General features: G+C 37.8%; 1 protein-coding gene across 1 annotated transcript; it reads left to right on the top strand.

Moving 5' to 3' along the window:
- Nucleotides 1–157: 157 nt before the first annotated feature.
- On the top strand, nucleotides 158–12,113 carry atos (atossa). Its single transcript, XM_066301522.1, has 9 exons — nucleotides 158–419; nucleotides 4,491–4,541; nucleotides 4,693–4,899; nucleotides 4,970–5,145; nucleotides 5,632–6,771; nucleotides 6,859–7,010; nucleotides 7,425–7,597; nucleotides 8,259–8,497; nucleotides 8,881–12,113. The coding sequence occupies exons 3-9, from the start codon at nucleotides 4,693–4,695 to the stop codon at nucleotides 9,047–9,049; spliced, it is 2,256 nt and encodes a 751-aa protein (XP_066157619.1). The 5' UTR covers nucleotides 158–419; nucleotides 4,491–4,541; the 3' UTR covers nucleotides 9,050–12,113.
- The last annotated feature ends 361 nt before the right edge of the window (nucleotides 12,114–12,474 follow it).

Raw genomic sequence — 12,474 nt, 5'->3', positions numbered from 1 at the left:
AGTGAACTGCTCACATACGTCTAGAGTATATCTTCATCACTGTTTAATACACGTTGAGAATAGAGATAACAATTTATTAATGTTTTCTCTCATGCGCAAACTGATTTATCATAGTTCGGTCACTCAGCTGGACAAGAACAGCTGGTAAAAGAAAGAAACAGCGAAACAGCTGTTAGTCGAAGGACAAGTGCATAAGTTGGAAGGTGTGTATGTATCTTATCCAGCTGTGAGCTGTTTTCGTCAGTGCTAGTGCAGTGCCCTCAAAAGGAGTCCTCTCACTTTGTTATCCACCATTTTATCTCCCTTCTCCGATACAGCATGTGCAGAGAAGTCCTAACGAACTCAAAAATCCGTGGAGTGATCATATAGCAATTTCTCTCGCTGGGACTGTGGGAAGGAAAGTTGTGACATTACATTAGGTAATCAAAACTTAATTTAAGTAAATTCATTGATGACAATTCCAGTAATGAGGGTGCCATTTTGTTTGTTATACTGCCTGGTACTCAATTCAAGTATTCAATATGCGTTCTTGTGGTTTAATGCCCTTAAACAGACCTTAAAGGTTAGTGAAGGAACAAAGGTTTACAACAGCAAAAAATTGAGGTCAAAGAAGCATGTTGAGTTCAGGTGTTGTTAGAACAGAAAAAGTTCATTCTTGATCCACTCTATCCTTTCAATCAGTATTTAACTAGTGTTAATTATATAATTAAGTCTATAACCGTGGTAGTTGGATGGATACATGTGGTGTCTTCAGTTTTTGAAAAATTTGCTAACATGTGGCATTGACAAGAACTAATCTCATTGGTTGTGAAACGGCCATCTTGGATTTTTGTGCCAATGGGAATTGAAATTAGCTCATTAAATTGTCAGTGTGGCAATTAACAGCTATTATATTGATATATACACATGAGGTCTTCAAAATTGTAGAATAATTTAACTATTAAACCTAGTGGGGATGCTAAGAAACAAACAAAATGAATGGAAATAACTGCGTAGTTCTGCCACTTGATTGGTTGCAAAAACTCTTTGATTGAACTCACATTTTTTTAAAGGTATAAATTGCTGATTAAATTTTGTTCAGCAAAATACTTTGGAAATGTCTTGAAATATTTATATTGAAATGTTTATATTAAAATATTTTGCAATGCAGCGAGTGTGTAATACAAATTACTCCAGTGATCTGTACTTTTCAGCCTGAAACCTGAGGGCAGAATATGTTAAAACCATTTCAAATGATATTAACAAGACAGAATGTCTGTAGTTATGCTCAGTTTAGAGCTAGTTTTTGTCAGAGGCGAAGTCTGCCTATAGAAATACGTTCAGAAGCAGTACTTGAGCGTGTAGGTGTATTTAGTGTAGATTCAAATTTCTATACTATTTAAAATAGACGGAACACTGAAATAAAATTGTGTTAATACAATATAGGGTATTCCAGTTGAAAAGTTTCAATTTTTGTCAATAGCTATAATATTGCTTTTTAGAAAATGAAACTCTGATTATTTTTTTTATTCATATAGAAAATGAGGGTTTCCTGTCAAAACCTTCCAAATCTGGCCCCTCTGTATATAATTACTTTTCAATTTGGCTTCGTTAATCTTAAGGTTTTCAGCCACTAAAATTGGCCAGTTTAGGAATCTCTCTTTGAAATTTAATTGTTGTGAGGTTTTTGCATTTTTTTAGCAATTTTTGTAATGTTCTAGAAATTTCGATTTTGCTTCCGCCTACGCATGAAACCCTCCCAATTTTTATTTTGTATAACGACGAAAAGCGTCTCAAGTTAAATACACAGGTCAAAATTAAAGAGTGCACGACACTAATACGTATTAAATATACAGCGTAATGGAAAAAAGTGCCAATCAATGGTGATACTCCAGAAGAAATTTTCAAGATATTTATTACATAAACTTAACCAATTGTGACGAGTGCTTTAATGAAAGTAATGCAACAGATCCAAACAGACTTTGAGATAAGATAATGATAGAAAACGGCAAAATATCCGCCTTTGTTCACATATATTTCGGCCTTGACGAACCTATTAGTGGAATTAGCAATACTCATTTTTCCTTGAGCGCTATGATACAGCTACCTAGTCACTAGACCGACATTGACTAGGTCTTAATGGTACCTACTCGGATTTATTGGTCGTGAACTGAATTTCCTATGTGCTTTATAAGACGAGTCTGAAGATAAGAGACAGTAAAACTACAAAAGTCTTAACCTTTTCAAAGAGAAATCCATTCAGTGAAAGTAAATAATAATACACAAGAAGATTGTGACTTTATCTGCGTTCTATCAGAGTTTTCAAGCGCAATGGGGAGATTTTACATTGGCTTTGTTCGGCAAACGTATAATCAAAAATAGGTAAATCTATGTGTCGCGACACGTTCTTCATATGCGCGAGCTGTTATCTATCTTGGTGTGAAAATGTTGGGAAACTTCACCAGCCTCTATTTACGTGATTCAGCACGAAGTATTTAATTATAGGATCAAACAATGGTCAGAAAAGTGCTTTTGTTTGAGGATTTCGAATGAAAATAAAGTAGGGTCTACGACCTTCTCCAGTTCTAGACGTCCAGACGCCTTTGTATAGTCCCGCGTGGGGGATATTCAAGTCGACAACGTGGTTGCCGGCGATATCGAGTTCCCTAATGAGATATTAAGATAAAAAATATATTACATTCAAGAAAACATTTAGTACGTTAAATCGTCTGTCCTGTAAAGAATAACGCGCGCAATTTCCAGGGGATCGTCAGATGGCTTAATCATCGAGTAAGTCGAATAAATAGAAATTAACAGGGCTTAAATAGAGTTATTAAATCGAACTATTTCGTTATTTAAACGTAGAGGTAAAATCTAATATCTGCTAATTAATACATATTTACTATTATTTTTTATATTTGCACAACGATTTGGTAAATGACAATGCACTTGAGTAAGTAGGTATGTAACGAACCTTCATGTTACGCCCCTGACATGGTTAGATTATGGTGGCAATCACCTCAAGTAAGATTCATTGATGCATCTTATATTTTCCTTAAATTCGCCTGGCTACGATGCCTGAACAAAAGCTCTGTTTACTGCTCATCTCATATAATGTTTTGGAAACTATGATAAACTCAGTCCATAATCGCCCTTTACCCTTTAGTACGTCGCTGTGTGCCGTCAGATACGTTCTAGCATTCAAGCGCTTTGTTGTTAATCTATGTATATGCATTTTTAACTTGACAGTGCAGTAAATCACTCTGTAGCTTGTTCTTGGATTTTCTGTTCCAAGCGGGATTACACCACTGGTTACACGTACGTAGGTCTTGCTCAAATGTGAGAATTTCAATTACGGGATTTGTCCCCTTTAAAGCAATTTGTATATGACATCAGGTTGGAGCTTCTACAACGACAAAGGGGCCACTTTGAGTCGACGAATTGCGGGTTTCCAGGTTTTGTTCAGAAGCTCTGAGATTTTTTAAAAAAGAAAAAATTGTGAAAAAATTTGATTCATATTCAAAAATATGAAGTTTGCGGCATTCCGAAACGTTGTATTAAAAATCCGGTGGTTTTGTCTTGTGGAGGACAAAAAAGCGCCAAGGAAAAAGCAAAATTGATCCTTAATCATCTTTTCAAGTAAATTAAGGATAAGATGAAAAGGATCTGAGCAGATATCGGTTTTTCTCGCCTGTTCCTGGGACAAATCAGAATTTTGCAATCTTTGAAACACAGCGTTGCCCAGGTACGCAAAAATACGCGAGATTGCCCGAATTCAACCGACTTGTATCTCCTAGTGTTTGCGAGATTCCAATGGTGAGCAGCGAATTTCGATAACTCTGTATACGCCCATTACGCCAAGAGTCCTTCACGCAAAATCGATATTCCTACATGAATAAACTATAATTGAGCGAGATTTAGAGGTGATTGAGAGACATGGTAATCGTTGTTAAGTTTAATGTTATTTCATTATTAACAAGTTATGAAATAAAGATAATTTAACCCGAAACTGGTTTTGATATTGTTCGAATAATGAAACAGTCTAATTCATTTCACTTGTGTAAACGTTTCTTCATTTCGATCCCATATTTGTACGATCGAAATATTGTATGAATCTAGATCAAATATTGCTACATTTATTTGAGACTTAAATTTTTAACGTCTTCTATCATTCGGTTAAACCTACTTAGCGCTTGTATGTGTACTATGAAAAAAGTCAGACGATCCCAAATCCGACAATCTTGCCGGCCATTCGATGCAAACTTTTCTCCCAATTCATTTTTCTGGATTTTGATCTAACTGAAGATCCATTTGTCTGAAAAAGCATTGCATTACGTCATCGTGTGCGTCTGTCAAGTACAATTATTCTATTAAATTTTATTCTAGATATAGGCCCAACTACTCAATTTCTCTTAATACTTGCCGAACAAAATTAAGCCGAAAAGTATCCCCTTGTATGTGAACCGCCCACCTTCCGATTAAATATAATTCAAGCTATTTTTGTGTTGCAGGTGGATTTGGTTAGAGCAGTGGTTGGCTAATGGGGATATCTATTCTTTAGGGTAAGAACGGTTTTGATGGTGTTGTAATTCATAAGTTCACTATCTTTTGCAGTTGATTTGATTTATTTAGAGACTATCGCTTTCATATTACGTTTGAAGGTGTAATTCCAAAAACTGCCAAGGTCCTTACGGCTTTGTTATTTTCTGCTAGATGCATGGCCTCAATAGTATCCAAGATCCGAGCAAAAGGCGTGACGATGACACTTTGGTGGCGGTGGCCACTTTGGTGACAGAGGGCCGTATTCCGGGACCATCACCCAATGGCAATACGCAGCACAAGGATTTTTACGAAGGCCCGCACTGCAATAATTTAATTGGAATTGACCAAACTCATATTTGTGATATCGACCATCCATTGGTAAGCTTTTCTTCAACTTCAATAATCTACTTTTCGGTAGGACGGTGGCTTGATTGATTATTGATTTTAGTGCGAAAAATTTCGAGAAAACCGCGACATTATACTGAAGACGTTCAAAAAAGGCGACCCAATCTGCGTTGAAGTTCTACTAACATGTGCTTGCAAGAAAATTGGTTCGACCGTTGCCGGCGATCTGGAAGATGTCATTTTGTTGGAACAATGGTTTTTCTGTGCTTATCCTAACAGGTAAATGCTAAATTTCATATATTCGTAAGAAAACTACATACTTCAATAATAATTACCATTAATGTGCAAATACTTACAAGCGCGGGTCTTATTAATATACCCTCATGTTCTATGTATTGGTATTTGCCAGCTCATCCCGATGACAACGAGGTCAGCATCGGTTGCTGGCGAATAAATGCTTCACTAAACAATATAAATAGCCTTGTCGTAAAATTTGTCAATTTAGAAATATTCAGATCTACGGATATCGCGTTTCTCACATTCCTTATTCTTCCGTTTTCAGACCGTAAATTTGTCTGATTATCTCGTATATCTTCTAATTAATGTGTTGAATTTTAACTTCTCTCCCCGGGAGAGGTTCTATTCAGGCAATGAGAGTGAAAGCGTCGTTTCCAAACTCTCACTTCATTTTTGTTTCGCAGTTGCGGTTCCTGTATTATGTAGGTGCGTTTCATAGACCAACTAATTTTTTTAATTTTATTTTAGGGCTTCTGTTATCGCCCAATTCAACGTTAGCCAGTTACTCAGCGCCATCCGATCCCAACTGTATTTTTCCCAAATCACTGCCTGGTTAGTCACTCAAGATAAATCTTCCCCGATCTCAGTGGACAATTTCCGCTACCGAATTTCAATTCCCGAGGACTTAGTAACCCCTCTAACGTTCTCTTTAAGCGCCTCTAGACATGAATTCCCAACTTCAGATCTCGGTAGCGGAACAACTTTAACTGTTTCTTTCCTGAGCGCCCCGCGACTACCTTCGAGACCGGAATTTCATTGCAAGACTTGTACTGCAAAACGACAACCTGACGCCACGTTTTTAGTTAAAGAAATGGAGCTGAAAAATGAGTTATTGGACGATCGAATGCAGACCTCTTGCACTGTGAAAGGGAAGCATTGTTGTGAAGACATGGAGGATCATAAAGCGAAAGAAAAGGTTTATGAGAGTGGTTGCAGTACGAAGTCTTTAGAATTACGGGTGAAAAGACCGCATACGGACAATACAAACGTCAATTTTCTGGATGAGGATATAGAGCATGCAAGAATGAACGTAGAAATGTACACGGGCAGGCCACAGGAACGTTGCCATAATGCAAACATTGATCTCAGAACCGTTCAAGACAAGGGCCAATTGTTGTTGGACGCGATAGAGCGTAGCGGTCAAAGGAGCAGCCATAACAATGTCCAGAAGAATCTGCCAAAGCTGAGTGAATGTGATAATTTTTATTGTGATACGAGCGAAAGTGATAAGTTATTTAGTTGTAAGGAAAAATATAGTTTCAATAACGGCGTCAATCATTGTGATAACCACTCGAAGCGTGTCAGGAAGATGCGCGATTTGTGTGATAGCAGATTGTCCAATGCTATATGCGCGTCGACCGGCGCTCATAAAAAGATTACGTTCAATGAGGAGGAGGCTCTACCCTCTGGAAAGACTCTGCCTAAGTTGATTTACCCGGCAGACAGACACGACCACATTAAGGTTAAGAGGAATTTAGGAAATACGACACCAGCAGTGTTTGACAACCGTACAGGTCTTCCGTTGAGTAGTAGCCCCGCTCCGATACGAAAGGGCCAGACGAGGTTCGATTTTGATTCAACGCTGGACTCCGTTTCGGCAATAAAGAGGTGGGTCTACGGGTAAAATTCGCTGCCTTATCTCAGTACTTAACGCGAAAGTTTCACATCTCTATGAGATAAATTTGTGCGTTTCAGCGCTCTGTTTTCGAGCAGTTTCTCCACAGACGAAGAGAGCGAGAACGAAGGGGGGATAGTTTCGCCCCGCAGTCCCGAAATCTACGAGGGTCCAAAGAAAGAGCTTTATCAGGGCACATGTCGACAGAAGGGGAGACCCACGGGCTTGTTAGGTTGGTAAATGAATTACAACTGTTAGTGAAAAACGGAACCTATGTTAATGGGGAAGGAGTCGATGTACGTACTTTTCCTTTTTTTTTTTTCGATAATTGTCTTAATTTAACTCTTAATTGAACATAAGGAACTTCTATTAAACTTACATTATGCATTATGTGAGAATTTCATTTAGATTAAAGTCAATTATTTCATTACTATATCACAATTGTAACAGCAGTAATAGACGAATTACGAGTCGAAAATTTAGCAAATGTGTTAAAAATGTGTAACATTTGGTTCGTGAAATTCTCCAAATATAACTCGTGCATCGAAAATTCTTGATAATTTTCAATGCTCTTGTTGTATTACATATGATTATTTCGAATTGTGCGTTGTAATCCAGAAATCAAATAGTGTTTTTTATTGGTTAGGTACCTTTGAGGAGTCTGTGCTTAATGGCAGACTAGAGCCGGTCTCTACTGTCCACGGTTTCACTGCCGAAGTAGGCGCCAACGGTTCCTTCGTTCCCAAACATCTATTCGTCCCAGTCACAACATTCTTTTATGCATTTGGTGATCAAGACAGGGTCTCTGCACCCTACATGGTAAGATCAAATGCGACCCAAAAGTGTACCGAGTGATATTTTAAAGTTAGAAGCCAATATCTCGGGTTTTATGTAATATGGTGTATGATTATGTAATAAAGGTGGTAGATTTAAAGTAGAAATGTGCATGTTTCCATAACGTTTCGAAGATTGCGTAACGTTAAAACGTAGAATTTGTAACGCGGAGCGCAACGTTCGCTTTTCAATGAAGCATCCATAATCTGTATCAGGATTCAAAATGACGGCGTCCGAGTTGTTTTTCGAAAAATTAAAATAGCGTCATGTTCAAAAATAATTGTAGCAAAGTCAAAATCACGTCCATCGTTGATTGACACAGATGACGAGTGTACTAATTTGATTCGTTTATCAATTATTTCATAAGAGCAATAGCATTTTTGAGGCCCTTTCGTTAGTTGCGTATATACGATTTAATGTCGACACGTTGCGGCTCTTGAATTGCCGCGTGTGAAATTACCCACTGAGAGGCTGTCTCAATTTTGTCCTAAACTCAATAAGCCGTCACTGGTTAACTTAATAAAGTTCTAAAATCTAACACATACATTAAACAAAAAAAACCGGAGATATCGGTCCCTATTCCCTTAATGTCGTTCGGTAACACATCGACACTTCAGGATTTTACACTTGCATTCTTCCATTTCAGGGTCACATAAAACTAAGCAAAAAAGGGTACAACGTCCCGAAAGGGGGCACGGTTCAGGTAACCCTGTTCAATCCTCTGGGGACCGTTGTCAAGATGTTTGTGGTGCCGTATGACTTCTCCGACATGCCGCCGAATTCGCAAACCTTCATCCGTCAACGAACGTATTACATGCCGTCCGATGCCAGTGAGGAGAAGCCAGGCCTGGTTCCCAAGTGGCTGAGATTCGTTATTCACATCAGGTAATATAAATGTATTGGTCTAGTATTTACTTTGTGCTATTTTCATATTACTTCCTACATTAGGGGGTTCCCGAGCGAGTCCTCATTATGGCTAATTCACTGTGCCCTTGTATTTACTGGTAACTGGTTGACGTGAGAGTATTTTTAAATTGCTAAGGGCCACTTACTCCTTTCTCCTTAAAACGAATGTGGTCGTTAAAATTTCCCATTTAAAGTAAATCACTGCTAACGATATATTAAATCACAGAATTGTCTCACAGCAAGCTGTTTTAGCGGAAGCATCTAAAGCAAAATGGCGTCAATTTACTACTTAAGCTCGTCTATTTTTTACTTATTAGATTATCACATGTGATAAGATATAATATTCCTGTTTTGTGTTGCAGGTTTATAAGCTCCAAATCGGGTAAAATCTATCTGCACAGCGACGTCAGAATGATAATCTTAAGGAAGTCAGACATGGACACTGCCACTGCCCACGACATAGAAATGAACTACGAGCTGCGCAGCTTCGTGGAAACCCCACTTAATCCGGTATACTCCCCGAGGAAGTAACTAAGAATCTCTTTGCGCCGGGTCGGTGACAGTACCTTGCGTAAAGACCCTATCGATCATTTTCCTTGTCGAACAAATAGCCAAAATGACATTTTATTCCATGACAAATCAGCTGCTCCCACGAACGTTTATACCTGTTTGGGGCGTATATTTTTCAGTTGTTTCATGCAGAAGTATTCGGCAGTTAATTTATAAGAAAAACACGAGCGTCGGTTTCAGTTTTGGTAAAAGTAGTTGGTGAGGGGCGAAAAATGAAGCAAGTTGGAGGTTCGCTGTGGTTATTTTATGAGGAATTGATGTTGATAGCTAGAAGTAATGGATAATAGTCGTTTTTAGCCTTAGAACGGCAAGATTTGTTGGAATGAATTGAGAACTTAAAGCGTCACCGACAAAATCTGTCAAAGGAATAGAAGTTAGGGAGCTTTAAAGTTATATTCTATTTTTCAGGAATGAGCTGCGACAGAACGTCGTCAAAATGACACTTAACCAAAATGAGCGTTGGAACTTATGTCACTGTCACATTGTTGCTAGCCAACATACTGGATAGTCTTATTTTGATAGCGTCTTGAAATTTAGGTTTCGGCGCAAGTAGTCTTCATGCCCTCGCCGCCGAAGCACCCCACACAAAACTAAAGAATTTCTCGAAAATATTTTTATTAACATGACGCTCATAGAGTGGCTGCCTGGACGCGTTTGTCCAAACTACGTACGCGTCCACGAAGCTTTATTGGACATAGCGCGAAAGTAACGCAATTCGCAGTAATTGACGTTTTCGATGTCGATTTCATGTGAGAGTAAGTCATTGCGGTATTTCTCAAAAAGCGTAACGTTTTGTCTTTAATTTCGAATACTCTATGATTCAGCCGCGGCTGTTTCTCTACCATAAATGAGGTCACTATGACACAAGAGATATTTTCACATCGTTTGTTCGGAGTGTGCGTCGTAAACTCGGACGTTTTAGTGCCGGTAAGTGTTTTTCTTTACCTCAAGTAAGGTTACTGTGCCGTCAAAATGACGTAGCAAGATACTACCGCAATCCTTCATAATTAATTGACAATTGACATTTTGGTGTTAGTCCTGGGGAGTGAATTCCCATGTGTGAAAATACTATAATGTCCAAATGACCTTTGTTCACGGTAATCGGGCAGACCTTTCGGCGCAAGGATCCACTTTAATGTTGATAAACTTAGCATGACTTCGAAGTGACATGCTTCATCCCCCATAATAGTCATAATCATTTCCGGGCAAACTATGTTCTAAGTTTCGCTTGTTGTTTAGTTCCGGTACATGCAACGTTAACGTAGCAGTGAACCTATGCTAATGTAATATCCGGAGAGAGTGTGTTCTGTTCTAAGTTTCGGCTGTTTTTTGTTATTAATAAAATCACTGTGACGTCAAAATGTCTGATTTATCTGTTTTTTGCCTGGCTGTTAGTCACCATCACTCCAAAAAAAAAACGTAGCAGAATAGTCCCGCGGTCCTCATAAATATTGATGTTTTTTCCAGGGGACACGTTTTATTCTGTCTTTTCTACTTTTAAAGCTACTAATGCGTCCCCAAAACGTATCAAAGTATTACTAAATTCATTATCGGGAGTTTGATACTCGGAGTTATCTCAAATACATGACAGTTTGACATAATTTTCCGAAGTTACCGAAAATGATTGTTATGTCAAAATGACGTTGCAAACATTTAAAGTTTAAACCGACAAGAGCATTAATTTCGATTTTTACGCAACTTTCCGAGGGATACGTTAAAGCTTCAGCGTTTTTTTGAAAAAAAAAATAACTTGGCAAAGCTGCCTTATGTTTCCCAATATCAACAAACGCACGCCATTTGGACGTAATTTCCTGGTAGCGTTTATTGGGTCAATTAGGAAAATCGTCAAAAACGAGAGTGGTGATCACCGATTTTTTAAATATTCAAGATCTCCCCAAATCAAAAAACCGAAGCACTGCAGTGCTTTGCTGCGCAGTATTAAATTTCTTTTGGAGAGCCGGAGAGGTTGAAGAAAACGAAGAATTCTGATTGATCAAAAAGCAGAGCAACATTTCATATTGTCTTGATCAATTCTTGGCGAGCAAATCTTCATGAGAAGTTTGAAAAATTACTGCAACGTGGCACAGTAAAGTAGCCAACAAAATACAATATCAAAGTATACACGTCATTTTAAAGTCTAATTTTGATATTCTTGACACGTGGGAAGTAGGACATTACCCTTCGAGTGACGTCAAGCTGACCTAGAAAAGTAAAAGACAAAGGTATTAATCCAGAGGAGAGACCAAAATTTGACGAAATCTAATGGGAAAATTTGAATAAAAACAAATTGCGGTTGATACAGTCGAAATGAGACAAAATTTTGGGAGTCTGCTTAAGGCTATGCTCTTCGCCGTCCTTTTCTTTCATGTTTCATCCGTAATTAAATGTTCTTTCTGTCCGTTAGGCCTGCTAATTAAATAGTTGCTCTAGTTATGTAGCCGTGAGTGTATAGTTTGTGTAAAAATAGGATTAATTTGAATCTACTGGATTCTGGTTGTAATTACTGCAAAAATGGCATATTTCAAGACTTCAGAAGTCTCCTTTTTTGTGTAGTCTTTATTACATGCGAATTTTCATAAAATACTGTCATTTTCGAGCAATCATAGCTGCAATGTGATATAGTTCGCGCTCTTCAAATCCTTCTTTTTATCGTCTCGAGGATGTTCAATCAAGATATACCCAATAGGTATAGCACCTCCTTAATTTGTTAAATGATTAGCTTATACTGCCATTGGATGCTGATTTTTAATATTAGTTTAGGTATATTGTATCTTTATTTATAGAACACTCACGTATTAATTCATTTTATTTATAGCTATTGTTTTTGTACCTTATTATTAATATTATCGAATTGTTATGTATTTGTATAATGTGCGTTTTTCTATATACGTCACTCCTATGAAATCGGCAAAATTGTTTGGCCTTATATTTAGGGTCGATTAAGAGTTTTATTATAATATGTATATTTACATCACGCATATTAATTTTCTAGATATTGCGAATAAACGCGAAATGAGAAAATGTATTAAGGAGTTTTTTTTCCCTCAATCCATGTGCGTATAACAAAAGGGCTACTTCCATCTGTACACTCATTTGGTGCAAGGCAGTGGCATCATTTGAGTTAAATTATTAGTAACACGTCACTAATGGCGGAGGAATATACGGGAAAACGGATGGGGCCCGCATCTAGCAAAGCCTAGTCCGATTCATTGTTGTTTCAAGTTGAAATTCACTCAATAGAAATATATGCATGATGATTTATTCAAAAAAGTGAGTGAAGCAGCTTAATTAAAATTTGTTTGGTCTCAGCAACAAAGAGCAAGTTCTAGTGGAAGAGGGTTTTGTCATGACCATTTAAAGAAAAAGCTGAATCTGTAATATGGTGG

The sequence above is a fragment of the Euwallacea fornicatus genome, chromosome 2 (genome assembly GCF_040115645.1).
Source record: "Euwallacea fornicatus isolate EFF26 chromosome 2, ASM4011564v1, whole genome shotgun sequence".
Classification (NCBI taxonomy): domain Eukaryota; kingdom Metazoa; phylum Arthropoda; class Insecta; order Coleoptera; family Curculionidae; genus Euwallacea; species Euwallacea fornicatus.
Note: the sequence above shows the minus strand (reverse complement) of the source record. Positions and strands in the feature narration are given on the sequence as shown.